Below are 27,211 nucleotides of genomic sequence, written 5' to 3' on the forward strand. Positions count from 1 at the left end.
AGTGATTATATGTTTCATCCACAACTTGTTTCTGCTGCCCCCAAGTGGGCAAAAGATTCAGTTACTGCAGGTTTAAGGAAACATGGTAGAAAATCAATAAATGTCCATATTATATACTGCATCTAATACGTTTGCTGCATTTAAACTGCTGCTCATGTCCATATGAGAATTTAAATATATTTAACCCATGTTGGATACATTTAATTGCAAAATATCAGTAATAATATTATTTTTATCCTCAGCTTTCATATAGAAAAGTCATTATATAGTCAACCTTAATAAAATGAGATATTAATGGCAATTCGGTTCTATTAGTAAACATTAAAACCCATGTGGGTGTTAAGGAAGTACCAGTAGTATACTGACCCCACTCTGGAAACACATGGACCGGTAGTGTATGTCCCCCCTGTCAGTGTGATAGATGGGCTCTGGCAGTCCGTCCAGTTCCTACTGTCACATGGCAGCGGTGCGTACTGGAGAGTAGCTTCTCACAGAGGGTTATTCAGGGTTACTCCAGTGTAGGAACAGAGTGTAAACCAGCGTGTTCCCCTTTACTCCATTTTATTTGCCTATCTGAAATGTATAGGGTAGCTTATATGTTCGGATGTATACTTTTTTTTTAATGGCAGTGGAGATGAGAGGAAAACTTAAAGTATGGCCATCTTAACAGAGAGTGAAACTTGATTCAGGAAAAAAGGAAATATCATCCCTCTGCTGAATTTATTTGCTGTCAGGAGGACATAACAGAGAATAACACGGCTGCTGTGAGGGCACCAGAAGGACACACTGTTTTATATTTAGACAACCAGAGACACGGTGATAACATTTCAGACTGTGCCAGGACCTGATTGTATGCTGCAACATAAACACTCTCGTGGAATAACTTATTTGGCCCAAAATTAAGAGAATAATTTCGTTTCTGGATGCATTTTTGTTCCCCCCCCCCCTCTCTCGATCTCCTCCCTCTCTCCACATCTCCTCCTCTTTCTCCGGGGAATCTAGTCGGATCCAGTCTTGAGGGGGGAAGCGAGCTTCTTGGTGCGAGATAATCGGCACATGATGTGAGTTAATGAGGCGGAGATGCTGGGTGACAAACTCAGACGCGCTCCGCTCCAGCGACGACAGGTGCGCACCAAGTGAGCGGCGGGAGGACAAGACGGAGGAGTCGAGACAGAGCGCAGGAGTTGACGGGAGGGAGAGGTGGAAAGTCACCGGACCAGGAAGGAGATAAAGCACAAACCACCCCCCAGGTTCTCGCTATGGAAACCGGGCAAAGCGCGCAGGTGGCCGACATGGGAGGGGAGCACTCCGCCGGGTTGAGCGTGGACAGGGACCGGGAGAGGGGCGAGGTGTCCAGCCCCAGTCCGCCGTTCAAGCAGCGCTCCCTGCGGGTCGTCTACGTCCTGAACGACGGGCTGAAGTCGGTGATGGCCAGCAGCCCGGAGTCCGGAGCGCTGCAGTGTCTGCAGAGAGCCTGCGACGCAGAGAGCGCCCTGCTCACCACAGTCACCTTCGGGAGGCTGGACTTTGGAGAAACGTCGGTGCTGGACAGTTTCTACGATGCAGGTGAGTGTGTGAGTCTGAGAAGCAGCGTGGTGTTAGTCATTTGCAGTTTGGGTTTAAACAGCTACTAAAGCTGTTTAAAAAGTTACAAGTTGTTTGAACAACGTCTGAGCAACTAACTCAGCACCAAACTCATGCTGGGAAAATTCTTACAGGTGTAATAAATTTATTTTGTGATTACCATCATAAAAGCCTTTAACCATAAACAAACAACCTGTAAAGCCTCCAGATATAGAGCCTGTAGCAGGCATGAGTTCATAAAGGACGGCCATAAATCACACACACCATCATACCTCACATACTACTAACACACTACACGTGTGTACCTGCCTAAATGCACAATTTAAAATCATTTGTGTTGAAAGTTTTCATCATATTATCCCATAATTTTATCTCTTGCTTTGCTTTACGGTAAATTATCATTGCCATTATCACTTAATGATGACCTCTGACCTCTTACGGTCATTAATGTTTATTAATTATGTTTATTCTTTACAAATAATTATATCAAACTGATGATATGCGACTCTTCATGTGGACTATGATTATGTATATTTGACCATTTATTCTCTGATTCCCTGATGACTGCCGCTAAGGTCAGCCCCACTCCCGACCACATGATTCATCATTCTGTCTTCATCCTCCAGAAGCTGACACCTTTTATTACTCCCGGTCTGATTGCAGCAGTGTGAAACAAGAGCTCCTCTCAACAGTTTTTAATTGCCAGCGATATACAGTACATGGGCTATGATGCCGTCCACACCTCTGCCAGAGACGACACAGATCGCAGATCAGAGTTTTCACTGAACAAATACCAGGCCAGGTGGCTGCGTTTGCAGAGAGAATGGCGTTGGTTCAGTGGATGGAGTGAAAAGTCAAAATCTTTGAACTTGTCAGAGCAGATGGCGACGCATTCATGGTGCCCAGAGGATGAATCCTAATGACTTTTCATGTAGTGCCACCTCCAGGTCAAAGTTTTCCCTTATCCACTGAAACATCTCAACGTTAACTTTATGGACCGGCATTAAATTTTGGGCAGACATTCATGGTTCGCAGAGGATGAGTTCTGATGACCTTTCCTCTAGCGCCACCATGAGGTTGACGTTTGTGTTTTTAGGGAAACGTCTCAACAGCAACAGCTTCCAGGTGTCTTTTTGTTGTTTTAATGTGTCCACCCTACGTCTCTTTAACTCAGAAACATTGAGCTTTGTTTTACTCATTTCATGAGAATGGCTCATACACACAATTTTGAACTTATTATATGTTTCAGAAAACGATGTGTTACTTTTGCTTTGGGTCTCAGTCAGTCTTTGCTGTAAAACATGGTTAAATACAATGGATTTTTATTAGCTCTATATAGTGTATGTGTTTGATGTTTTTATGAAGTACTACCCCTCCTAAACCCCCCCGAAAAAGTCTGTTTGAATTTGAGTTTAATAACAGTTTGCTCATAACGAGTGTAACAGGGAATTCTAGGGTTTAATTGACCCCAGACATGATCCAGTTTCACCACCAGATATCATAGTGATGGCAGATGGAAGAAAATGACCAAGTAAAGCCAAATTCAACAAGAATGAAGTGTTGAAACGTCTATAGAGAGTTTTTCTGTTGACATTCCCTCTTTTAAATAGTTAAGAGCTCAAGTGTTTTAGTCAAGGGCAGTTTACAACGCAAGGCCGTCTTCTTATTTGTTTGAAGAAATGGATTGTACTTATATGTCAAAGATGTGACCTTAGAGACGTGTTATTGTTGTTGTCGTCGTCGTCATCTTTCTAATCTTCGTCCTTCTAGACATCGCTGTTGTGGATATGAGCGATGTGTTTCGGCAGCCCTCCCTGTTTTACCACCTGGGCGTGAGGGAGAGCTTCGACATGGCCAACAATGTCATCCTATACCATGACACTGACCCCGACACTGCCCAGTCACTGAAGGTATATACACACACACACACACACACACACACACACACACACATACACACACACACACACACACACACCTCTTTGAATCTCCTGTTGGTGTAATCAGAGTTCGAGGACGCCATTCCTTCGCACCTCCTTAGAACAAAGTCATCCACTAAGTTATTTACAGACTGGTGTGTGAGGTTGTGTGTATATTGGTCAGTGTGTGTGTGTGTGTGTGTGCAGTACAGTCGGTCCTGCACTGTGCTGCCAGGCGGAAACAGCTGTTTCAAGTCGTACGAGTGCAACTTTAAGAGTACGTATGTCCAGATCCAGTCTGACAAGCTTTTTGTTTTATCTCCTTGTAGGACATGGTGGTGCAGAAAAACACAGTAAGTTTCTGTGTGTGTGTGTGTGTGTGTGTGTGTGTGTGTGTGTGTGTGTGTTTGTGTGTACGTGTGCATTTCAGTGTGATCTGCGCGACACACTGTCTAGTGCTATTTGTGGAATAATATTCATGACAAGTGCTGTCGGTCCTCTCATGCACAAATGCATATCTACATGCTTTCTCTCACACTCTCTCTCTCTCTCTTTCTCTCTTACACACACACACACACACACACACACGCACACACGCTAAAACATGTGTGGCAGTGTCCTCATATATACTATTGTATTATTAATTGCTATTCTCCATAGCAACCTGTTTTTAATGTATGTATGGTGTGTTCATGTGTGTGTGTGTGTGTGTGTGTGTGTGTGTGTGTGTGTGTGGAGTAGGCTGCTCGTCCTCCAGCATTAGGTTTTCCCTGGGTTCTGTTGCCTCCAGAGTATAGAGGCTCTGGATTGCGCAACAAAGTAGGTACCATGCTGCACCAAAGCATGCTGGGAGATTCTGCCCCCCCCACCCCCCCACCCCACCCCTCCTCCTCCCATGGGATGTTGTGTTAATAACAAATTCAATCCCCTAATAATGTGCAACTCACAAAGCCACAGAGGGATGAAATGAGTTTGGCGTCATGGCGGACACTCTGCAGCTGATACTTTGATGATGATTCTATCTTAATATTATGAGAATAATAAGTCATAGCAAAAAGAGAGCATCAAACAGGCGCTAACTAAAACTTTATGGTGCTGCATTCAGAATGAGTGTCTCATCTGCAGCTTCAAAGCGATGTTAAGAAAAGAGCAGTGAAGCTTCACTTCATTTCATGGCAGTAAAAGTCACCACAAGTTGTGCTCTAATTAGTTATATATATATATTTGTGGTGAATGGGGAAACAAGTTATGAGTTTTCTGTGCAAATGATGGATTATCATTGGATTGGATTATCCCCTTTGTGCCTTAATTTATCTTGAACAACTTGTAAAAAAGGAAATGTACAAAAAACAACAAAGTAAGCGGAAAGAAAAGAGAATTGTACAAGCAAGAGGAACAAAGACGTAGAGTTTCAGAGTGTATTAATGTGCATTGGTTTGTGCTCTACTGGATATTTAACAGCCAAGTGAGCCTTATCACTCGTGTTAAGCTTTGCTGATTTTGCCAAGTCATGATACCACCAAATAATCTCAGTGGTGTACTGATCCTCCTCATAAATCACTCGCTAATCCCCCCCCACCCATCCTCCTTCTTTTTCTCGTCTTGGACTCCTTTTATGCCTGGCATTAGTATCCAGCATGTGTGTGTATCTGATATTTAGCTATATATAGCTGTAATACATTTACACTATTCATTTGAAAGCACCTCCGGTACTCTAACAGCGATGTGAGACTAAAAACTAAAACTAAAAATCCCCTCCCTTTCTCCTTCCAGGCATCCAGTGGTAACTACTATTTCATCCCCTACATAGTGACTCCTAACCATGAGTATATGTGCTGTGAGAGTGACGCCCAGCGCAGGGCCAGTGAGTACATGCAGCCCAGCTGGGACAACCTGCTGGGGCCGCTCTGTGTTCCCCTGACCGACCGCTTCACCAGCCTGCTGAAGGACATCCATGTCACATCCTGGTGAGAGACACACACAAGTAAACACAGAGTTTTCACAAACTACTGGAAGTGAATTGAAGTCAAATTTGGGGAAGGATCAACATGCATCATTAGCTTGCATGAATTAGAATCAGTTCCCATCATTATCATCATAAAAAGTACCACTGTGAATTGCCTCTCCTCTCTTCTGCAGCGCCTCCTTTAAGGACACCCTGTTGAACGACATCAGGAAGGCCAGGGAGAAATATCAGGGAGAGGAGCTGGCCAAGGAGCTTTCCCGCATCAAACTCCGAATCGACAACACAGAGGTCCTCACACAGGACATTGTCATGAACCTGCTGTTTTCCTACAGAGACATACAGGTACAAACACAGAGCGGTGTAAATTATGAGAAACTCCAGCATGAACACAGGTAATAGTGATGAAAAGCATGACACAACTTGCCCCTGTCTGACCACCAGGACTATGATGCCATGGTGAAGCTGGTGCAAACCCTGGAAATGCTGCCGACTTGTGATCTGGCGACCCAGCCCATGATCCAGTTCCACTACGCCTTCGCTCTCAACAGGTACACAGCAACATTTAGTTACTTACTTTTTCCTTCTGTTATCAAAAAAATACAAATTTTATTGAAAACAAATCTCTGTAATTCAGATTATTATTTCACAAAACTAGCGAGTTACACTGAGTCATGGTGGAGAAAATACAAGCAAGCTAACAGTACTACAACAGTAACGTTAAACTGTTGCTAACGTTAGCTCGCAGAGTAGCTGTTATCTCAGCTTTTGTTTTTAGAGGAAATTATCAAGCTAACTTTAAATTACACGTGAATGTATTGAATTGTAGGTATTGTTACTGATTTATATATTTTATTATTTTAAAAAACTCACAATATACTGTAAATATTAACAGTAGCTATACAGACAGAAACTAGCAAAACAGAGATGCGTTTTTCAACCTTGCAGACTTTGTAGAGCAGCGTAACTCTGCGTTAGAGCTACAAGAGTAATTTCTGAATGACTCCAGACAATAATCTAATTAAATACTATCTGTATCTATATGTGTGCAGGAGAAACAGTCCTGGAGACAGGGAGCAGGCTCTGAGAGTGATGCTACAGGTGCTACAGTCATGTGAACACCCGGCACCGGACATGTTCTGTCTCTGTGGACGAATATATAAGGACATCTTTCTGGACTCAGACTGCAAAGACACTAAAAACAGAGATAACGCCATACAGTGGTAAGAGCACATATGATAAATGCTTCTTTGCCATGGTCTAAGTCTAATTGTTTCCTCCTGAGTATTCATCTATGTGTCGTCCTCTCTCTCCAGGTACAGGAAGGGTTTTGAGCTGCAGCCCACTCTTTACTCCGGTATCAATCTGGCGGTCCTGCTCATAGTTGCTGGCCAACAGTTTGAGAGCTCAATTGAACTGAGGAAAATAGGTGAGAGGTTTGAAGTTTTTGGTGTATTTTCACAGTATCAACACATGGTGAAATTGTGTGTTTTGGGTTCAGTTTTAAAGGTGATTTTGAGGCTGAATAGTTTATAAAACTTATGCAGTGACTGAAAAACAAGTGAAAACTACAAAAAGTACTGTAGAAACAAACTAAGCAAATTCATTTTTTTCCACTTTCTTCCCCTACTGATAATCTCATGTCTCAGGTGTGAGGTTGAACAGTCTGCTGGGGCGCAAAGGTTCCCTGGAAAAAATGAATAACTACTGGGACGTGGGCCAGTTCTTCACCGTTAGCATGCTAGCTAACGACATCCCCAAAGCTACTCAGGCTGCCGAGAAGCTCTTCAAACTGAAGCCACCTCTCTGGTGAAAGATGTTCACTTTGACAAAAAAAATTGTGTGACATGCAGGATTTAGAGTTATAGATTATAACAGTCCTGTTGTCGTCTCCCTCTGTGTGTTTCTTCTTCCAGGTATTTGCGGTCGGTGGTGCAGAACCTGCAGCTGATCCAGAGGTTTAAGAAGCAGACGGTGGAGCACTCCCCTCAGCGGGACAGACTCATCTTCTGGATGGACATCATCGTGGAGGCCACGCAGCGCACCACCAATCGACTGCGGTTTCCAGTACAAACACACACAGATACTCAATTGAATAAGCACAATCAGACAAAGCGTTCAGAGGCACGTGCTACAGTGCTAACACCTTTACTGTTAACAGGTGTTGATTCTGGAGCCGACGAAGGTCTACCAGCCCTCCTATGTGTCCATTAACAACGAGGCAGAAGAGAAGAACGTCTCTATCTGGCATGTTTCTCCTGCTGAAACGGTAAGAATATTCCCCTTTTGCTTGAAATGCTTTTCTGCGTGGTTTTCCCAACATTTCAGGTTTGACTGCACCGGACTGGGGAATTAGCGCCATCAGCTGTTTATCTCGGGGAATCAACATCCTAATATTAGTATAACTAAAGTGAATGGAAACGCTCATTCCTTTGAATTTTCTTTGAGTCCTAATGATTTGATCCTGGTTGAATATGTGACGAGTCTGAACAAAACTTCATTCTCTCATTACAGAAAGGGATCCACGAGTGGAACTTCACTGCCATGTCCATTAAAGGCATTAGGTATGACAAACAGGCGGATATTATTATTTTTTTACTGTTTGTTTGCTTTAATTCAAGTTCCAAAGCTGAAAAGTCCCATTTGCTGCATTTTAAAATGAATGACTGCATCTCTAGAATTTGAAATAATATATATATTATAACACAGAAGATGACGTAGTTAAGTTTTTAACTGACGTAACACGTAAACACAAAAAGAATAAACAGAACAAGTTAAGTTAATCTAAACTTTGGTCTTCTCTAACTTTCCTCGTCTGCAGCATCAGTAAGTTTGACGAGCGTTGCTGCTTCCTCTACGTCCACGACAACTCCGATGACTTCCAGATCTACTACTCCACTGAGGAGCAGTGCGGTCGGTGAGGACACACACCTCTAGATGTGTCTGTGTAGGTGTGTGTGTTTGTCCGTGTTTTGCGTTCGTTCAGTGCGTATGCGCGTTTTGTATCGCAGCACGACCTGACGGCCGGGAACTGGAGATAATGATAATGTCTGGTTGTGTTTGTGTGTGTGTGTGTGTGTGTTTGTGTGTGTGTGTGTGTGTGTGTGTGTGTGTATGCATGCTTCAGGTTCTGCTCCATGGTGAAAGAGATGATATCTGATGGCACAGGAAACGCAGTGGAGCTGGAAGGGGAGGGAGATGCAGATACACTGGAGGTCAGGGAGTGTTTGTGCATGACTATAGTTGATGCTGATGATTGCAGTTGATTGGTTACTGTAATGGTGTGTGTTGATCTTTGTGTGTTACAGTATGAGTATGACACCAATGAGACAGGAGACAGGGTGGTGTTGGGGCGAGGAACCTATGGAGTGGTGTATGCTGGGAGAGACCTCAGCAACCAGGTCCGAATCGCCATCAAAGAGATCCCTGAGAGAGACAGCAGGTAGGTGTCTTTTTTGTTTTTTTGAAAGCAGACCCCTGACCAAATTCAACTGTTTTTCCACATTAAGAAAAAGCAGAAAAGACAGTAGAGCTTGTATTTCCCCCATTTGCTTTCATGTCAGTTTGTGCAGGAGAAACATTAAAATTGCTGTCTCAACACATAATCTTGTTAACTCGTAACCTTTTTTAGCAGTTAGCCCAAACCTGCCAAAAAAGCAGCTTAAAAAGTAACTTAACACCAAATGTTTGGATTATGGGCGACGGGCTGGATAATGTTACATCCTCTGTGTTAATAAACAACAAAATTCCTGTTGTAAAGTCTCTTTCTGTTTCTGTGAATCAGGTACTCTCAGCCCCTTCATGAGGAGATCGCCCTGCACAAGTACCTGAAGCACAGGAACATCGTTCAGTACTTGGGCTCTGTTTCTGAGAACGGATACATCAAGATCTTCATGGAACAAGTGCCTGGAGGTGTGTTTGTACGACACTGAAAGAGATTGGTTCAATAGATACTGCGTAGCACGATTACGTGCGTATGGTAGGAAAGACAATACTTGGAAATCCATCTGGAACTAAAGGCTGTTTACTCATTATCCTACCTGTTGTTTAAACACATCAACAGAAAGATTTCCCTGGAAGGTGCCCTATGAAATGGTTTTTCAAGTATTGAGTGATGCACCAACATGATATGCTTGTATTGAGTGTAAATGAAAACAATATGCTTCATTATCCTCCATGAATATTAAGCAGCACGCTACGTAAAGCTGATAAAGTATAAAATGAAGAGGTGCAGCAGGAATCAGGAGTAATATCTAGTAGATATAAGAACAGCTCCAGACAATGTGTCCACACACTGTTGGAGATATAGTGAATTAATGCAAGATGAGGCATTTATGTGAGCATCAATATTCAGAGGTGAAAATGTCACCATTAAACACCAGAACAAATCAATAATTCTCCATCTATGTTGTGTATTTGCTGATTATTTTTCTCTGGGCAGATATTCTTGTTTAAACTAACTGGGAACAACAAAAAAAAGCACAATTCAGGGCTTAAAAATGGACAAACTGTCTCTTTCAGAGATCGATGCTTGTGACCTCTCGGTTACCGGGCGGTCTCTCTAACTGCTTGGTCGTCTTCCCATTTCATGATAGGTTTTGGACACTCCTTCTCTCCTTTCTCCAGGAAGCCTGTCCGCGTTGCTGCGGTCTAAATGGGGTCCGCTGAAAGAGGCGACCATAATCTTCTACACCAGACAGATCCTGGAGGGGCTGCGATACCTGCACGAGAACCAGATCGTCCACCGAGACATCAAGGTACGAGGAAATAACGCCGGGCAGGTTCAACACCGTCTTTACAGCACAGTCTGCGGTGCAGCCAGGTGTCACTGTGACGTAGAGAGGAACTAGTTCTCCCATTTGTGACCATGATGTGACCTTACAGGTCTGTTGTTGAAGGTCCAGTCTCACCAGAAAGGCCTTAGGTCCTAAATATTCTTTCTTACCTGCAAGAGGCAATAACGATATTTATGAAGTGTTTTTATATTTGATTGTAGTAAAAACCTGTCTGGGAAATATCTGTACCACTGTTTCATTCTTCTCCTCCAAATACCTTTTTTTTTTCCAAGCAGACATTTTGACATTTCATGTGTAAGTAATTTAACACTGACGATAACTGTTTCATTTCTATTACGCAATGCCAGTGAGCAAGACGAGCACGGCCCTGGAAATAGAACCAGTAAATGAAAACATGGCCACCATTAATGTTATTCATGTTATTAATAAGGCCTGTGGTTTACCTGCTATTACCAGTATGTAAAGATATTAATTTCACATGAATTAATCCTTGCCCACATTACCATATATAAACCCTGTTTCTGTCTGTCTGTCTGTCTGTCTGTCTGTCTGTCTGTCTGTCTGTCTGTCTGTCTGTCTGTCTGTCTGTCTGTCTGTCTGTCTGTCTGTCTGTCTGTCTCTCCATCAGGGCGATAATGTCTTGGTGAACACCTACAGTGGCGTCTTGAAGATCTCAGACTTTGGCACCTCTAAGCGTTTGGCAGGAGTCAACCCCTGTACGGAAACATTCACCGGTAACTTGATCACTCTTATTCTTCCTGCAATTAATTCAATTGTTGTCCAGCTAATTGCCTGTAAACATATACAATACACATACACGCATTGTATTTGTAACTGACATGTCCCAAAATCCCCAAACTACAGATTACATCCGTGGAGCTCCAGCATAGTGCCAATATAACAGCTGAGGGAAACATCTAAATGTTAATGCAAATTTTAACAGAATTTTAAGAAAATCGACCTGCAGTTTTGCGAATATTAGAAGTTGGTTTGTCAAGATAAACGGCTGCAGGTGGAATGTCCTCATCGTTTCACACAGATCTGCCGATATTTTTTGTCTCTTCGTTGGACGTTTAAGTCTCACGCTTCACGTACTTCATGATTTATTCTCCAGGTCTGTTTCCATTGCTCCAAGACCGATTGGTCTTTTGTCAATATGCAAACCTTTCCACCTCAGCCAAATGTAAATGATCAAATCTTTCTCCTTTTTTTTAAATTTTTTTTTTATTTTTAGCATTAAAACAACTAAATAATCACAAAAAATAACACTGTGTGCCACCACATGACCATTTACTAAACAACGTGTCTAAAACAAAAGTGGATAAAGTGACTCGCAGAGAATGAAACTGCACACGAGTCCCTGCTTCACAAAGTGCTGTCACACATAAACAGTCAGTAACTCAGTCTGGGCTGCATAAACGGAGTCATAGAAATGCTGCAGTCTCAAGACTATGAGTGTAAATATCAAATGATCCTCAAAATGTCAAGAGCCACTATCAGCCTCTATGGAAACACTCAGACATGCGAGCCTGCGCGAATGTTCGTGTGCACACATACGGACGTGCACATTCATTGGCCATCTGGCCTTCTCCAGCAGCCGGCGAGGTGTGTAATTAGATTAGTTAATCAAGCAGAGGCAGAAAGGTGTTTACCTTTCATTAGCAGGTGTATGTGTGTGTGTGTGTGTGTGTGTGTGTGTGTGTGTGTGTGTGTGTGTGTCTCCTTATCTGTTTCTCCTCTGCTGCCTCCATCCCCCTCTCTCTCTCTCTCCGTCTCTTTTTATAGCTCTCTCTGTGTCTCTCTGTTTACATCAGCATTTAGACCAGAGCACAGATGCCAAATCTGCTGAGAATTGCAGACTACAGACCCAATACTTAGAGATAAAAAGAAACTTCTCTTCTCTTCTGAACTCATCTTTTAGGAGTAAAGTAATTCTAATCGGATGTTTTCGATCAACAAAATGAGCTTCAATGTTGCACTTTTGCAGCAGAAATTCAATTTTTCTTCCCTGCTTCAATTTGAAATCGGTGCAGACGTGATCTGGTTTTCAAATACAAACTGTAAAATCTGAATCTGGATTGAAAAGCTGACCGTGTATACACCACTTTCACTTCTGGTCTTTTCGGAGTGAGGTCCAACCTGGGTCTGTAATCACTGTTTAGATAAGAGAAGCCAGCTGGTTTCAGTCCAACAAAGATTTGTTGACGCTGACTCTAAATGAGTTACCTGCCTCTCTTTACCTGTGAGGAATAGTTGTCCCGGGTTAGTATCCAGCTCTCTGTCTGCAGGTACTCTGCAGTACATGGCGCCAGAGATCATTGATAAAGGCCCTCGAGGGTACGGGGCCCCGGCTGACATCTGGTCGCTGGGATGTACCATCATAGAAATGGCCACCGGGAAACCCCCCTTTCATGAGTTGGGGGAACCACAGGCAGCCATGTTTAAGGTGGGTACTGTCTCTGTTTGTTATAAGATGTGTTCTCTATTTGAAGCCTTTAAAAACAGGGGAGGGAGCACGGTTTGGAGTTCCAAACTTCAAACACAAATACCCAGACTTAGAGTATTTGGTGTGACTGTTGAACTTGTAAATCTGTGTGGCTGTGTGTTACAGGTGGGTATGTTCAAGATCCACCCGGAGATCCCCGAGTCTTTGTCGCTGGAGGCCAAGTCGTTCATCCTGCGCTGCTTCGAGCCCGATCCTCACAAGAGAGCCATCGCCTCCGACCTGCTCCGAGACACTTTCGTGCGGCACAACACCAAGGGCAAGAAGAGCAAGATCGCCTTCAAGCCATCCGGTAAACAAAACGTGCACAAACACTCTGAAAGCATGAAGGTGAAATATTTGTCACTGAGGCTGAGGCATCACTTTCTGCTGTAGTCTTTGCCGAAATCATGATCTAGTAAGTTGATTTTCCCACAGCATTTTAAAGTGGAGGTGGTGCCCAGGAGGAACATCCTTTGAAATGATTACAAATACTCTGAGATTCAGGGAAAATCCACCTTTACACAGAAAAGGTCATGAGTTTAGAGCATGTAACCCAAAATGAAGACTGGAATACATATCACAGGTTGTGATGTGGCGTTATCCCTCAAAAAGCATTCTGTAAATTCTCAGTCTTCAGCCTCTCATGTGTGTTTTCCACGTGTGTGTGTGTGTTGTTGTTGTTTGCAGACTACATCCACAGCGTTTCCCTGCCGGTGCAGCTGCAGTGCGAGGCCACCGGGAGCAGCAGCAGCGAACACGGCTCCGTGAGCCCGGACTGCGACTCCAAACACGACGTCTTCTTCCAGAAGAAGAAAAGCTCCGGGTCCGAGAACCTGCTCAAACCCCCCAACTCCAACTACCTGAGGTGTGTGTGTGTGTGTGTGTGTATGTGTGTGTGTGTTTGAGTGCAGTTAGTGAGTTAATTCAGGTGAGTTGGGTCAAGTTTACAGGACTTTTAGATTCAAACTTGAGAGGTTAGGCTCAGATTTTTGAAATATAACAGATCTCATTTGCCTCAGCTGCTACTGCTTTGCTGAATTTGCATTTTGAGATTCAGTTTGGATGACATGAGAAAAACCTTCGTGTGACACAAACGTTATTCTCAATCCAAAAACACTGAATTCCTCTTATGATATAAAACTATGTGTCACTACAGACAAAACCCTGATGGCGCAGTACAGAATGTGAAAGGATGTGAATGAATGTGCACCTGTCTTTATATGAGTGTGTGTGTGCGTGTGTGTGTGTGTGTGTGTGTTTGGCTGGCAGGTGGCCTTATTGTGCTCAGTGTGCTCTGCTGCCCTTTACAACACTGGTATAATGAGGTCGGATCATTTTAAGAGCTTCAGCTGGCGGCTGAGCACACACGCACCATCACACACACATCTGTGTGCGCACATACGTGCACGGCTGGTGGGCGCTGACTCATGCTGCCTCTGCACTTTCCTGGGCACACACAGTCGCCAGGAGAGGCTTGTATCTGTACATAAACCGAACGGCACGTCATGCCGTTGTAAATCATTGGTGTGCTCGTTTTCTTTGTTTTATATTGCCATGAGATCACTCCGCATTCGTGTGTGTGTGTGTGTGGGTGTCTGTGTGTGTTGCAGTGTGCCAGACGAGGGTTCGGTGTCGGAGGACCGCAGTGCCCCCCCCTCCCCTGAGGACAGGGACGGCGGCCTGTTCCTGCTGAAGAAGGACAGCGAGAGACGGGCCATTCTGTACAAGGTCCTCAACGACGACCAAGAAAAGGTCATCTCCAACCTGAAGGAGAACCACATCCAGGTGTGTGTGTGTGTGTGTGTGTGTGTGTTTGTGATAGAGAAAGAAACACTTTTTAATTCCTTAAAATTATATGACATCTCCCGTTCATTCCAAGGGCCGGAGTCGTTATAAATACATGAATAAACTCAAGTATGTAAGTAAAGATATCTGTGAATAATGCCAGTACATAGGATTTGAAAAGAGACCAGATACTGATGAATCCCAGTGGTAATACAGAGAAAAGAGAAACAACAATAGATGCAATTGCCTGTTTTCCCATGAAACCAAACTGGGATTTTGCAATGAAGGGATAAAAGAAACACCATTTAAAACATTTTACAACCACTTGTTTCAATAATTATGGTCATTATAAAAGTTACAAAAAGGGTCTGTTTTTTTTAACTAGGTATGTTTGTTTGCTACACCCTGATCAGCTCTGCACGGAGTCTAGTATGAAAAAAACAAACAGACAGAAAGATCAAATTTAAAGCTCTCACAAGCAAATTAGCTAAAATATACATAAATGTATTAAAATAACACTCAGGTGAATTGCATGAGGCACAGGTTTAGGTGAATGTATGTCATGTTTTTGCAAGTTATTACATTTAGGCATCAATTCAGGTGTGATTTTTAAGTAGTAATACGTTGACTGTAAAAAGGACCATGTAAGATAAAAATAAGCATTGGTGCCAGCTACAGTTTCCTTTTTTACCACTAGGAGGCGCAAAGTCCCATGGTTTAAAATAAAAAGAGCTGAGAGACTCCAAATGTGTAACAACAGTATCAGATACACCTGAGAGTTTATTTTAAGCTTGATATATAATCTGTTTAAATTCATAGTTTGCTGTCTGACAAACAATATCATGTAACTGTGAAGGTTTAAACCCATTCAATTACATAAATCCAGCTTAAATCTTTGACACTAATAGACTTTACATTGGAATAGTGGCACCTATGGGTTCAGTGAGCATACATCAATGCCTTGTCAAATGTGTGTATGTGTGTGTGTGTGTTTATATGTGTATATTTGTATGTACAGGGCAGTGAGGAGCTCCAGCTCTCTGTCGACCACATCAAGCAGATCATCTGCATCCTTCGAGACTTCATCCATTCCCCAGAGAGGCGCGTCATGGCGGCCACCATCTCCAAACTCAAGCTGGACCTGGACTTCGACTCCACCTCCATCAACCAGATCCAGCTGGTGCTCTTTGGCTTCCAGGACTCGGTCAGCGCACACATAGTGCACACACAGCTGGAAGTTCACATACAGACTCATACAGTTCAGTATATACTACAGAATACTACAGAACAGCCGGACAGTGCAGAAATGGTACAGAAGAAGCACACTGATGTTTATTTCTGGTGTTAGGAAAAAAAAAAATTCAATTTTATCTCTATCATATCAATAATTTCTGAACAAAAATGCCAAAAATTATGTCTATTTCCATCTTAATCATGAGTTACATATGATCACATACACAGGAGCTGATTTGACTTATTCAAATATGTCAAATCAACTTTAACGAGTGTGTTATTTCAGGTCTTTAGTTGATTATGAGTGTAAATATCTGGCCTTCTCTGTTTGTGTGTGACGTTCTCAGGTGAACAAGGTCCTGAGGAATCAACACATCAAACCCCACTGGATGTTTGCCATGGATAACATCATCCGGCGAGCCGTGCAGGCAGCCATCACCATCCTCATACCAGGTGGGTGCTGAGACTGTGTCGCCATCTAGTGGACACGTGCAAAAGAAATGCCAGAATATATTGAAGTTAAATTTAATTTACAGTAATATGTCATGCTCTCAACCCTTGACCTTTGACCCCTCTCAACTGACAGAGCTACAGACCCACTTCGGCCCGGCGTCAGAGTGTGAGGGAGCGGAGAAAGAAGACGAGGTGGACGAGGAGGAAGCGGAGTTCGGCCCCGTTCTGGCTCCTCACGCTGACGACCCAGGCACGACGGCCGACCCCGCCCACTCTGCGGTCGGCACGCTAAACTCCGCCCACTCCCAGGAGCACCAGCGCTCACATCATCACCTGGGAGCTCAGCTGGGACGGCTCAAACAGGAGACGAACAGGTGCACAGACACAAGGCATAACAGACACCTTGATTAACTCACGAACGCATCACATCAGCAACGCGTCATTACATCTGCCACAAACGTCCACTCCGATTCAAGGGTGAACTGATTAAGGTCAAAGGTCGCCATAACTCAAGAATTCATTAGCTAATTGTGACAAATTACACTTAAGGAGACACACACCTGCAAGGCGGTAATTCTCGTTTACCTTTGCTGTGAATAAGCTGCAGTGAGGGAGCGTCATTTAAAGATTTCAACACATATTTTCCTACAGACACAATCACACGGAAGAATTTCCTCGGGCAATCTCTTTCCACCCATATTTGTGCAATAGAGAGAATGTGCACGTAAAAGTAAACACTCAACACATGCCCAAACTTGCAAACTGACACACACGCACACACACACACACAAATGCAAACGCAGCAGGGATGAATGAAATAGATAGTTGTCTCTCTAAAACCGACAGGGTGATGATGACACAGAGTGGGTGGACAATCCTCCACAGGGTTCCCATATAACTTTCCATATTTAACCACTAATTGTTTTTATTTTTTTTTTACCTTTTTATAATCAGGTAAAATTTTCACTTAAGTAAGATTTTCTTTTTTAGGAGAGACATCTGGAATCATGAAAACAGCGTTATGGCAATACAAACAACACAAAGAACATACATTTGATCATTATATTCTTCAATACAAAAGCTCATAGAGATTATTCAACATTTAGAAAAGACAGTGCTGACGCCCTTCATTGCAAAATCCCAGTTTGGTTTCATGGGAAAACAGGCAATTGCATCTATTGTTGTTTCTCTTTTCTCTGTATTACCACTGGGATTCATCAGTATCTGGTCCCTTTTCAAATCCTATGTACTGGCATTATTCACAGATATCTTTACTTACATACGTTTATTCATGTATTTATAACGACTCCGGCCCTTGGAACGAACGGGAGATGTCATGTAATTTTAAGGAATTAAAAAGTACTTCTACCTTTGCTGTGAATAAGCTGCAGTGAGGGAGCGTCATTTAAAGATTTCAACACATATTTTCCTACAGACACAATCACACGGAAGAATTTCCCCGCGCAATCTCATTCCACACATATTTGTGCAATGGAGAGAATGTGCACGTAAAAATAAACACTCAACACACACGCCCAAACCTGCAAACTGACACACACACACACACACACACACACACACACAAATGCAAACGCAGCAGGGATGAATGAAATAGATAGTTGTCTCTCTAAAACCGACAGGGTGATGATGACACAGAGTGGGTGGACAATCCTCCACAGGGTTCCCATATAACTTTCCATATTTAACCACTAATTGTTTTTTTGTTTTTTTTACCTTTTTATAATCAGGTAAAATTCTCACAAAAAAAAACAACATACATTTGATCATTATATTCTTCAATACAAAAGCTCATAGAGATTATTCAACATTTAGAAAAGACAGTGCTGAGGCCCTGCACAAATAAAAGGCTGCCTGGATTTAGTGTTTGGACAAATTATACTGACACAGGAAAAATTTGTCATTGTAACACTTTATTTAAAACAGGTTAACCAGCTGTACAAAGTTTCCAGTACAAGGTTGTCTGTGACTAAAGAAAAAAAAAGGATAAACAAATAGTGTTGATGTGGGAACTTAGCAGACAAGACAAGGTGCACCTCTCCAGGAGAGAGAAAGATAAGAATCAAGTGTCCATAGAGACACACAAGTGAAATTCTCTAGAAGTGATAACATACAAAAGATGTTAGAAAAAAAAACATTGCAACATTCAGAAACGCTTTTGTCTGAGGAAAATCTATATATATCTATGATATATGGAGGAGGAGACAGAGGAAGCTTTTTATATCTCTGCCTTTAATGCAGCAGAGTAACTGGATTTTACTCCTTTTTCTTTAAGGCTTTTGTAAAAGACGGAGTGAGCACTTTGCTTTCTGTTGCTTGGAGTCTATGATTCATGCATCGTTTCGTGCATTTGCAAAGAAATAATATTTTGTTAATGATTATTATATCCATCTGTACGTGATTGATCTTGCTATTTTGTCACACCTGTCTTTCATTACCTCTCCCTGCAAAAGAACAAAGGTGGTGAAAAAACAGCCAGGTTTTGTTATCTTTGTTTCTGTTTTCACATGCAGAAGAGAGTCACGTGACAGTTTGTTGATGTATTTGATAAAGTTGAGATTAGGGTTAGACAGAGTCGGCAGAAAGCTCTGCTGTTAGGAAACAATAATGTAATTTATAGTTATTTTTCTTTTCATTTTATGGCAGCTTTGTGATTCAGAAAAGACGACTGTTACTTTGGAACGTGTCACTGAATTGGAGAGTTTAGTGGTTTCTGTCAGGATTAAAAATTGAGTAACTATAACTCAGGTTATATTTAAGTATTTAAACTGTCACTCGAGGAGTTTTGAGATTAACGACTTTTGAAAGGCACAGTTGTCTTGTGTAGTCAGGCCCTGACTATCTGTCTGTTCTTTACTGCCACAAAACACTGATATTTCTACACGTTTCAGTATTTGTATGTCTTAAATTTATCAGCATTTCTTGTATGTACCTTGTATGTAACTGCACTATCTACATTTCTTACTTAAAACCACAGTGTGAAAAGGCTGCTCCATTCCCCTTTCTCTAGGCCCCCTCCCCCACATTATCATTGTCTTTGTCACTGTCATTTAATCAGTATTTTAGTTGCATGTTTCTATTCATTTTTCAGCTCCTGTTATTCAATGCATTGGTTGCGAGATGTGCTTGATAATTGTTTGCAGGTGTGAGATGTTGGAAGGGTCGGCCCACTTTGTATATTTTCAGATGCGTGTTTAGGTGAGTGGGGTCGATCAGCGGCTCAGTCAGGGGAAGGGGAAACAGGTGTGTGTCATTAGTGTCCCCCTTAGTGGTAGCGAGGGACTGGGCAGGAGTGTGTGGGAACATGGGTCGACCTGCTCTGCTGTAGATAACAGTGGGTTGCACTTATGAATTAATATCTGGTGCTTATTGTAGAGTGGGAAATGTCGGCAGTAACAGAAGTTAGCACGTAGTGGTTGTGTGGGGTTTGTTACGCTTGGACAGGCATGTGTAGGATTAGCTCACCCCTACACTTACCTGAGCTGCTGGTAGGCTCCAGTTAGGTGAGAAGGAGAAGATAAGATGGCAGTTAATTTATTTCTTTGACGTTATGGTTTAAGCTATTTTTTTGTTGAATTTCCCTTGGTTCATTTTTCTTCTGTTTGGTAATATTTTTGTTAATAAAAATCACATTTTTTGAGAACTTACTCCAACCTGCTGACCTGCTTCTTTTTTTTTTTTCTTAATAAATTGATCCAGATGTAGTGCTCACTGCTCGTACTGTAACAGATGTTCTCTGTTGCTGTGGTGGCCCCCTGTAGGCTGCTGGAGGAGCTGCTGCAGAAGGAGAAGGAGTACCAGCAGGTCCTGAAGGCCACGCTGCAGCAGAGAACACACGACCTGGAGCTGGTCAGAGTCAAACACAGATCACCAGGTAAACAAACTCTGTAACCGACTGGTTGATTAGTCTTCTTTTCCTACTTCTCTTCCTCTCTAAATCTCTGTTGCTGTTGTTTCTATTTCAGACATTTCACCTCCCTCCATCTTCCACATCCCAGCAGACCACGAGCCGGACAAGCAGCTCACCGACTGGCTGAAGGAGCAGGGGGCGGACGCTGACACCATAGACAAGGTTGAGTGTCTGTTGTCTGTCTACAGCTTCCTCTTCTTCACAAGTGTCAAGTGTGTGACTGTAAACTAAAGGCTTACAGTCATTTCTCTGTGGTTTCTGTTCTAGTTTGTGCTGGAGGAATACACGCTGACCGACATTCTCAATGACGTCACCAGAGACGACCTCCGCTGTCTACGTCTACGGTATCTACTCTTTCATGTCCGTGTCACAAACTGACAGAAAGGAACTTAGAATCACGCTACTTAGACGTCGGAGTTACACACACACACACACACACACACACACACTATATCGACAGAATTGACGTTGACTTCGGATAGATTTTTTGATTTGCTTAAGATTCTATAAATTATTACATAGCTATTTTAGAAAGGTGAAATGCTATGGTGTCCTGGACTTTAAGTTGCGATCTCTCCAGGTGTACGTGGTTTCAGAAAGATGCTGTGTTTCTACTTCAGCACACCTTGCATCAGCTGTAAAACATTTTTAAAAAACCGTCCACGATTCGTAGCCTCCAAGGCGTCAAGGGAAGAACTGAACTCAAAAAAGCTTGAAAGATATCGGAACGAAAAGCACTGATGGTTAAATATTGTGGAGTTTTTTTGTACTGCTTTTCATTTTGTCGAGCCATCAGGCAGTTTTTTGTGTTGTCAGTTTCCTCTTCATCTTTGTATCTGAGTCAGAGTGTAATGTCTTGAAGCCTTTTACCAGTTCCCCTTTTTTTTTTTTTTTTTTTTTTTTTTTTTTTTTTTTACACAATTGGAAATCCTCTCACCGTCTCATACTCACCTCAACCAAATTGGTCATAGCAGAGTGTTCGAGACTCACTGCCTCATAAAGTCTTTCAAAGAATAAAAAGCATGAAATAAGACTTTGAAAAGAAGAGAAAATGAATAAAATCAGCTTCCAAGAGTCGATAATGTTTTTTCTCTAAGGTGAGGTGGCATCAGTTTTTTTTTTATCTTCTACCTGCACAAAAAGTTTGATACAAACCTACATCGATAAGCCGTGACTAACCCGTCTTCCCCCTCAGGGGCGGAGTCCTCTGCCGCATCTGGCGAGCCATCCAGCGGCACCGAGAGCGAGAGAGGCTGACGAGCGGCACGCGCTCGGAAGATGAGGCGTGATGGCACGCACGGACTACAACTCTGGAGGACTGTTTTGTGGAAACACGCACATCCACGCACACCACCAGCCCTGCATGGCTACGCCTCTCTTCCTCCACTGTGCCTTCTCTCGTGCTATATTCTCTGCATCGCATGCACAGGACTGACGGAGTCTTTTGCTCGTCTGTGCATCTCCATACAGAGTCACACTTGACCAGACCAAAGCGCTTTAGTGCAGGCACTACTTTATGTATCTTTATGTGCACTTAAATGTGTATTTGTGCCACAATATGAGCTTGTGCTTGAGGATTTTTGAAGAAAATTTGCATCTTAGCAAATGAGGAATCCACCATCACTTTCTTTTTATGTATGAGATACCAGATGTGGACTTGAAAGGTGGCCATGAAAGTTTTGTGCCTTGATCCTTTGCAGAGAACACAGGTTTTCACAGCAGAAAACAGTATTTAAAATATCTATTAAAACTTTTCCCAAACTCTCCTGTAACATAAATGCATTTCTGTTCTGTCTGCCTGATTTACCAATATGTTCCTAAACCTTCTGGTTCCCGAACCCTTAAAATGAAGCAATTCTCTATGTAGAATCACATGTTATGGCCTTAATGTGTACAGCAGTTCAACCAAAAAATTCAGTTTTTCTTCTTCTTTCTTCTCAATATGAAGGATTTTTAGAGGCTTGAAGGGCTAAATATGTGTGTTTCACAAAATTGTGTAACAAAAAAAAAAAAAGTATGTTTGTCTTATTGTTTTAATCGATCCACGTCACTCCTCTCTCATGACGAGTGTGTATGACTGTACATGGCTCATGTTCCCGCACTGTTCAGAACTGCTCTAAACTTGCTGATTATGTTGCAGAAGTGATTTGAAAAGTTTTTTTTATAAATGGTTTGATGCGTTTTTTGTCGCCTTGAAAACTTTGGTCACTCTTGGTATCATGGAATCAGAGCTGATCACAACCTGTGTCAAGAAGCAAACTGCTTTTTTTTTGGATCTGCCGCCAAATTTTCTCAAACTCTTCTAGTTTCAGGTTGAAACCTTTCATCATTTACTGGATAATTATTGTGCAAACAGGGATACACAAGCTAATGCACATACTTCCTGTGTCAGCTAATGCCTTAAGTTTTGTAAAGTAAAAAATAATGTAGCCACACTGACTTATTGAAACGTGTACACATCATGACTGCCAGCCCAGCGCCGCTTTTACCTTTTGTACGCACGTTATTTATTAGCTGTGTCAGATTTCCTTTACATTCTGGATGAGGTAGCTGTTGTTTTCTCTTCTGTGTGTACCTGTATTTAAATGTTTTTTCTTTTTTGTTATTTTTTTAATTTTATTCCAGCTATGACATGTATGTATGTATGTGCTTGTCTGTTTCCTGGTTGCTTTACAACCGCAATAAAAAAATAAAAAAATAATGGAACTGTTATCACCTGTCACTCAGGTATTTATGTGGGCAGTGTTAAGCATAATTAAATATTAGACTTTCACTTGGTGAGGACATTTTTCCTATGGCCTCACATACACCTAAGAGCATCTTTGCAAATACCTAAATAGATGTTTCTGTCCTTTGTCATTTTCAGTTATTTGGCCTTTTCAGACAACACAGAGGCCTTCAAAGAGAAAGTGAAGAGGCAGAGTAACCTTACTCTGGGCCAAGATGGAAGTTTACACAGCCACACTGTACTGCTGTTCTTTGCCAGCTTGGCTGTATACTTACATACCTGAGTGTTTGAGCTTATTCCTCATTCATTCCCCTTATCTGCTACCCATTAGCCCTTCACCTGCCTGACACCTGTTTGTGTGTTTACAGCATGACCTCCAACCTACTCTCATTTCCGTCCTCAGTTCTGCATTTATCTGACTGCCTGCCACTTTCGACTTTAAACAAGTAAACTACCTATTGAGCCAAACATACTGAGTCCAGTGTGGTGATACCTGGTATCCTGATCTGTGACTGTTAGCCTTCAAATAGCACATTCCAGTATTGTGGCTTTATATTGGTCTTTGAAGGGCAAGTAAGCTTTTGTTAGTAGTTTCTTTTGAAATGGTTCTTTCACCCAGATAACAAAATTCACTACCCTCTAGTGGTAGATATTTATCTGGGAATTTTTTCTCCTAATGGACGTGGTGCCCCAAAATTACATATAATAATGTCTAGTGGCTCTATGAAGCTGTATTTAGGCACAGTTTTTTTAGGTAAATGCTACCTCCAGCATGCTAATAGGCTCATATAATGACAATGCTAAGATACTAATGTTTAGCAGATGTTCCAGGTCGTAGTTTAGCATGTTTCCATGCTAACAAATGGTAATTAGCATTTAACATACAGTAAAGGTGAGTTAAGGGATTCATCATGCTTTGATGATTTATCTGGTGACCATTAATGTCTGTACAAAATTTATAGCTGAGATTATCAGTCTGGACCAAAGCAATAATCCACATAGCTGTGCCGTTAGCCGTTAGCATGGCTATAAAATAAACACCAAGTCCCCTTTCCAGAAATATTGTCCTCGTTACGCTGCATAACACAGAACCCACTGTCAACAGACTTCTACTGTCTATCAAAGAAATAGTCCCGATGACAGCTTTTAACAGTGTGTGTTCTGCATGGTTAAATAGGGGAACTGAGAAATTGTATTGTATAATGTGTAGAGTGACATGTTGTTGTGTGGCGTGTTACATCTTCTGCCCCTGAATTAAAGCACACTGGACTGCATAATAAAACGATCACAATCAAACTAGACAACAATGTGAAATTTCTCTACAGTCAGCATTGTGTCGCAGTTGAAATCCCATTACGTCTGAGCCTCACCCAGAAACTTGGCCACTGCCAGGTTTGGTTGGCAGGTAGAGCAGTAATTATGTCAAGGGATATCATGCAACACATCTACCAATAAAACAGGTTTTTTTTTTTTGACATGTCAAAAGAGCAAGGAAAACAAAAGGAAAAATGTCCAAGTGTTTGCTTAGCTTGCATTTTTGTTGTTCTAACCACCTGCTATAGGGATCTGATTTCAGACCCTGGCATTTTTGTCGAGGAAATAAAGAAATAGAGAACATTTGTCTTTCCTGCTCTCTCAAACCTTCACTCTATCGTCTTGGAAAGAACCTGCATTATCGAAAGTGTCTGTGTCTGTGAGTGAGTGGTTATCATGAGTTAGTCACAGAAAAACCAGATTGAAATATCTCAATGAGCAACGAGACTTAATCAGAAAAGAAAGACCCCAGAGGGAAACAGATAAACAATCATTTAATCAACATTAAAAAAAAAAGTCAGTAGCGTAAATTAACATTTACAAGTAACAAAACACAATAACAAAATCTGACTGCAAGCATCTCTAAAATTCACTATATCTCATTATATCTCACATACTTAATTAAGCTGTACTCTACTCAAGTGTAAAAATGGAAGGTTGCTGTTTCCCCTGTATCTAGTCTTTATGCTATAAGCTAAGCTAACTGCCTGCTGGCTGTTGCATCATATTTGCCTTACAGATAGAGATAGAGCAAATAACCAAATTTTCCCAAATGTCAAACAAGTAAATATATTTCCTGTCAAATTTGCTCAGCTTTTTGAAAATATGAAACTCAGTATCTTCTAAATCCTACCATACTGCCTGAAGACACATGCTGAGAGCTTAATTGTTCTATGAAGGCCTACTGTGTTTCATTTCATGTCTCCGTCACAATGCTTCGGACTTTTCTTTGTCCCTGCACCTGTATGTAATTAGGTTGTTTTGGTTGTTACAAACTTTATTGCGTCAGATCAAGCTGAAGTAATCCACTTCAGTAACACTGACTGTGACTGCGCCAGTGTCGAAGTGATGACATGTTAATTACACATCGCACGGTGAAAGTATATTCTAAAGAAATAGTCAGGGGTGAAAAAAAAAATTTTGCTTAAAATTACTCACTTAAGATCTGGGGTACGTAGAACAGCATTACGACGGCTTCTTAATTTAATTTTGTGGCCTAATTAATTAAGCCTAATTAAGTTCTGTACACTGAAAACATTTTTTTTTTTTCATGCGGATATTTTAAATGATAATAGTAAGGAATTACTGTAGGTTTCCTGTTCACAAACAGGTTACAACAGGGAAGATACGCTGTTTACACAGATAATTTTTATCTTTAATGAAAACGATACTCTTCAGTTGAGCAACAGAAGACAAAGGATGGTTGTCTACAGTTTGGGTGAAGTCCAGATTTTTGTCTTCCTCCTGTGTAGGCGGTCAGACTTTCTCACTCCTTTACGAGTTTTTCTGTTGCTGCTGAATAGAAGCACAAAACAGGCGCGTTGCTGTATTACTGCATTACTTAACAGGCGGAATGAGTTTTGCAACGTACAGTGTGTGATGGTGTATGATTACAGTTCCTCTCAAAAAGGTGGATCAGGTTGAGAGCAGAAATAAGGGGGATTGAAAATGCTTTTGTTATAGCCACAACAACATTGTGGATATTTCTATTTTATAAACCGCTAAGCTTTCATATTTTTTGGTTCTTTAACTGGCTTGTAGTTAAGAAATCTTTCTGTAGGCCTTTCCATAAGCCCTCACTTTAGTTACTGTTGCCAGCTTTCAATTCTCATATGGGACATATGGTAACACTGGTGGATTCACCACTTGAAATTCTTTGTAACTGTTGAAACAATTAGTCATTTATTTTTGACAGAGACTGACAAAAGCAGTTTTCTTATTTTCACCTGCAGCAGAAATGAACTGTCATGAACACAGGTTTAGCAGCTGTAGCTAGCTAAGCTACATGGTACATCGGAAATATAAAGTGGAGGTAGTAAAAGAGTTCTGTGCACTGTTAAGCTGTGTGTGTGTGTGTGTGTGTGTGTGTGTGTGTGTGTGCCCATGTTACCACAAAATTGCAAGAAGGTTTTGCATCTTGTGAGGTGTCGGATCCACACATACTTTGCGGCGTTTCCATGTTAGTACCCTTGAAGAGAAACACAAACGAACACAAACTGTCACCATAATTTTTGAGATAGTCATGAGAATTGTCTCGAGAAAGTATTTCAGAAATGGGCGATGGTGCTGGGAAATTAGAAACTTGTACACAGGGAAGTGGGTCATCCAGATGGAAAAGGAATGTTGAAGTGGTAATATTGTTTATCAGTTACACAAAGAGCTGCACAGAAAAAAAAAAGCAAGGACAAAGCAGGAAAGATAATCTTACACTATATTAATGTTGCAACTTTCTTTGATGCCTTGCCGCTGGCACCACACCATTCCTCCTCTTTTTACGATGGAGTTCACAGCACGGACTTTGGAGACAGCCGTACAGCAACCATGACGTCCTGCGAGAGCACAAACACACGTGTGGACACAGGCAGAAAAGACACCTGATATTCAACTTCGAAGATAAGATCCTGAAGGTTGAAGGCTGTTGGCTCATACATCTTTGGTGGGATTGAGTTTCCCACGTCAGTGTTTGAAGTTCCTATGTTGTCAGTGACAAATCACAAATAATTTTCAAGTGATATGACAAGTGACAAGTACAGTCTTGCAAACTCAGTTTTCCATCATCCAATAGCTTATGTACTTTGTTTTGGAGTGTGATGTTATGGCTCTATGGGGCATTTTTAGACTCAAATTTATACAAAAACTGATTTTTGTGGAAATTTGACATCCAAGTCTAACAAACGCACATTTTTAAAATCTCGTATGCTTTTATACTTTTTGACTTTCAGATACCTGATACCTCTTCACCATAGGGTTGTGCAACACAACAAAAACTGCTAAAATTATAGGCCATCGAGTCAAGAAACACA

At 41.7% G+C, this 27,211-nt stretch overlaps 1 protein-coding gene and 1 long non-coding RNA gene across 2 annotated transcripts; one reads left to right on the forward strand and one right to left on the reverse strand.

Moving 5' to 3' along the window:
- Positions 1-843: 843 nt before the first annotated feature.
- Positions 844-22,823, forward strand: map3k15 (mitogen-activated protein kinase kinase kinase 15). Its single transcript, XM_022748814.1, has 29 exons — positions 844-1,566; positions 3,355-3,494; positions 3,833-3,856; positions 5,277-5,470; positions 5,643-5,811; positions 5,911-6,017; positions 6,519-6,689; positions 6,783-6,895; positions 7,116-7,275; positions 7,383-7,533; positions 7,628-7,735; positions 7,981-8,030; positions 8,288-8,383; positions 8,594-8,681; positions 8,775-8,908; positions 9,251-9,378; positions 10,093-10,223; positions 10,891-10,996; positions 12,551-12,708; positions 12,874-13,057; positions 13,435-13,612; positions 14,358-14,532; positions 15,551-15,736; positions 16,113-16,218; positions 16,352-16,592; positions 19,998-20,110; positions 20,202-20,308; positions 20,414-20,490; positions 21,342-22,823. Exons 1-29 carry the CDS (start codon positions 1,260-1,262, stop codon positions 21,433-21,435), a joined length of 3,996 nt encoding a protein of 1,331 aa, XP_022604535.1. The 5' UTR covers positions 844-1,259; the 3' UTR covers positions 21,436-22,823.
- A 1,947-nt stretch (positions 22,824-24,770) lies between these two features.
- LOC111224302 lies at positions 24,771-26,723 on the reverse strand. The gene is made up of 3 exons (XR_002665219.1): positions 26,617-26,723; positions 26,299-26,376; positions 24,771-25,703 (listed from the first exon to the last, which is right to left on the reverse strand). It is a non-coding gene; the product is annotated as an uncharacterized LOC111224302 (long non-coding RNA).
- Positions 26,724-27,211: the final 488 nt, after the last annotated feature.

This window comes from Seriola dumerili, unplaced genomic scaffold (genome assembly GCF_002260705.1).
Source record: "Seriola dumerili isolate Sdu_G_001 unplaced genomic scaffold, Sdu_1.0 BDQW01000129.1, whole genome shotgun sequence".
NCBI classification, from domain to species: Eukaryota; Metazoa; Chordata; class Actinopteri; order Carangiformes; family Carangidae; genus Seriola; species Seriola dumerili.

What these genes read in the sequence shown, in the direction of transcription:
- map3k15 (XM_022748814.1), top strand. Translation starts at nt 1,260, where the DNA reads ATGGAAACCGGGCAAAGCGCGCAGGTGGCCGACATGGGAGGGGAGCAC. An exon ending in AAACTGAAGCCACCTCTCTG is followed by an intron (nt 7,276 to 7,382) that starts GTGAAAGATGTT and finishes TTCTTCTTCCAG; the next exon opens with GTATTTGCGGTCGGTGGTGC. An exon ending in CTCCGCTGTCTACGTCTACG is followed by an intron (nt 20,491 to 21,341) that starts GTATCTACTCTT and finishes CTTCCCCCTCAG; the next exon opens with GGGCGGAGTCCTCTGCCGCA.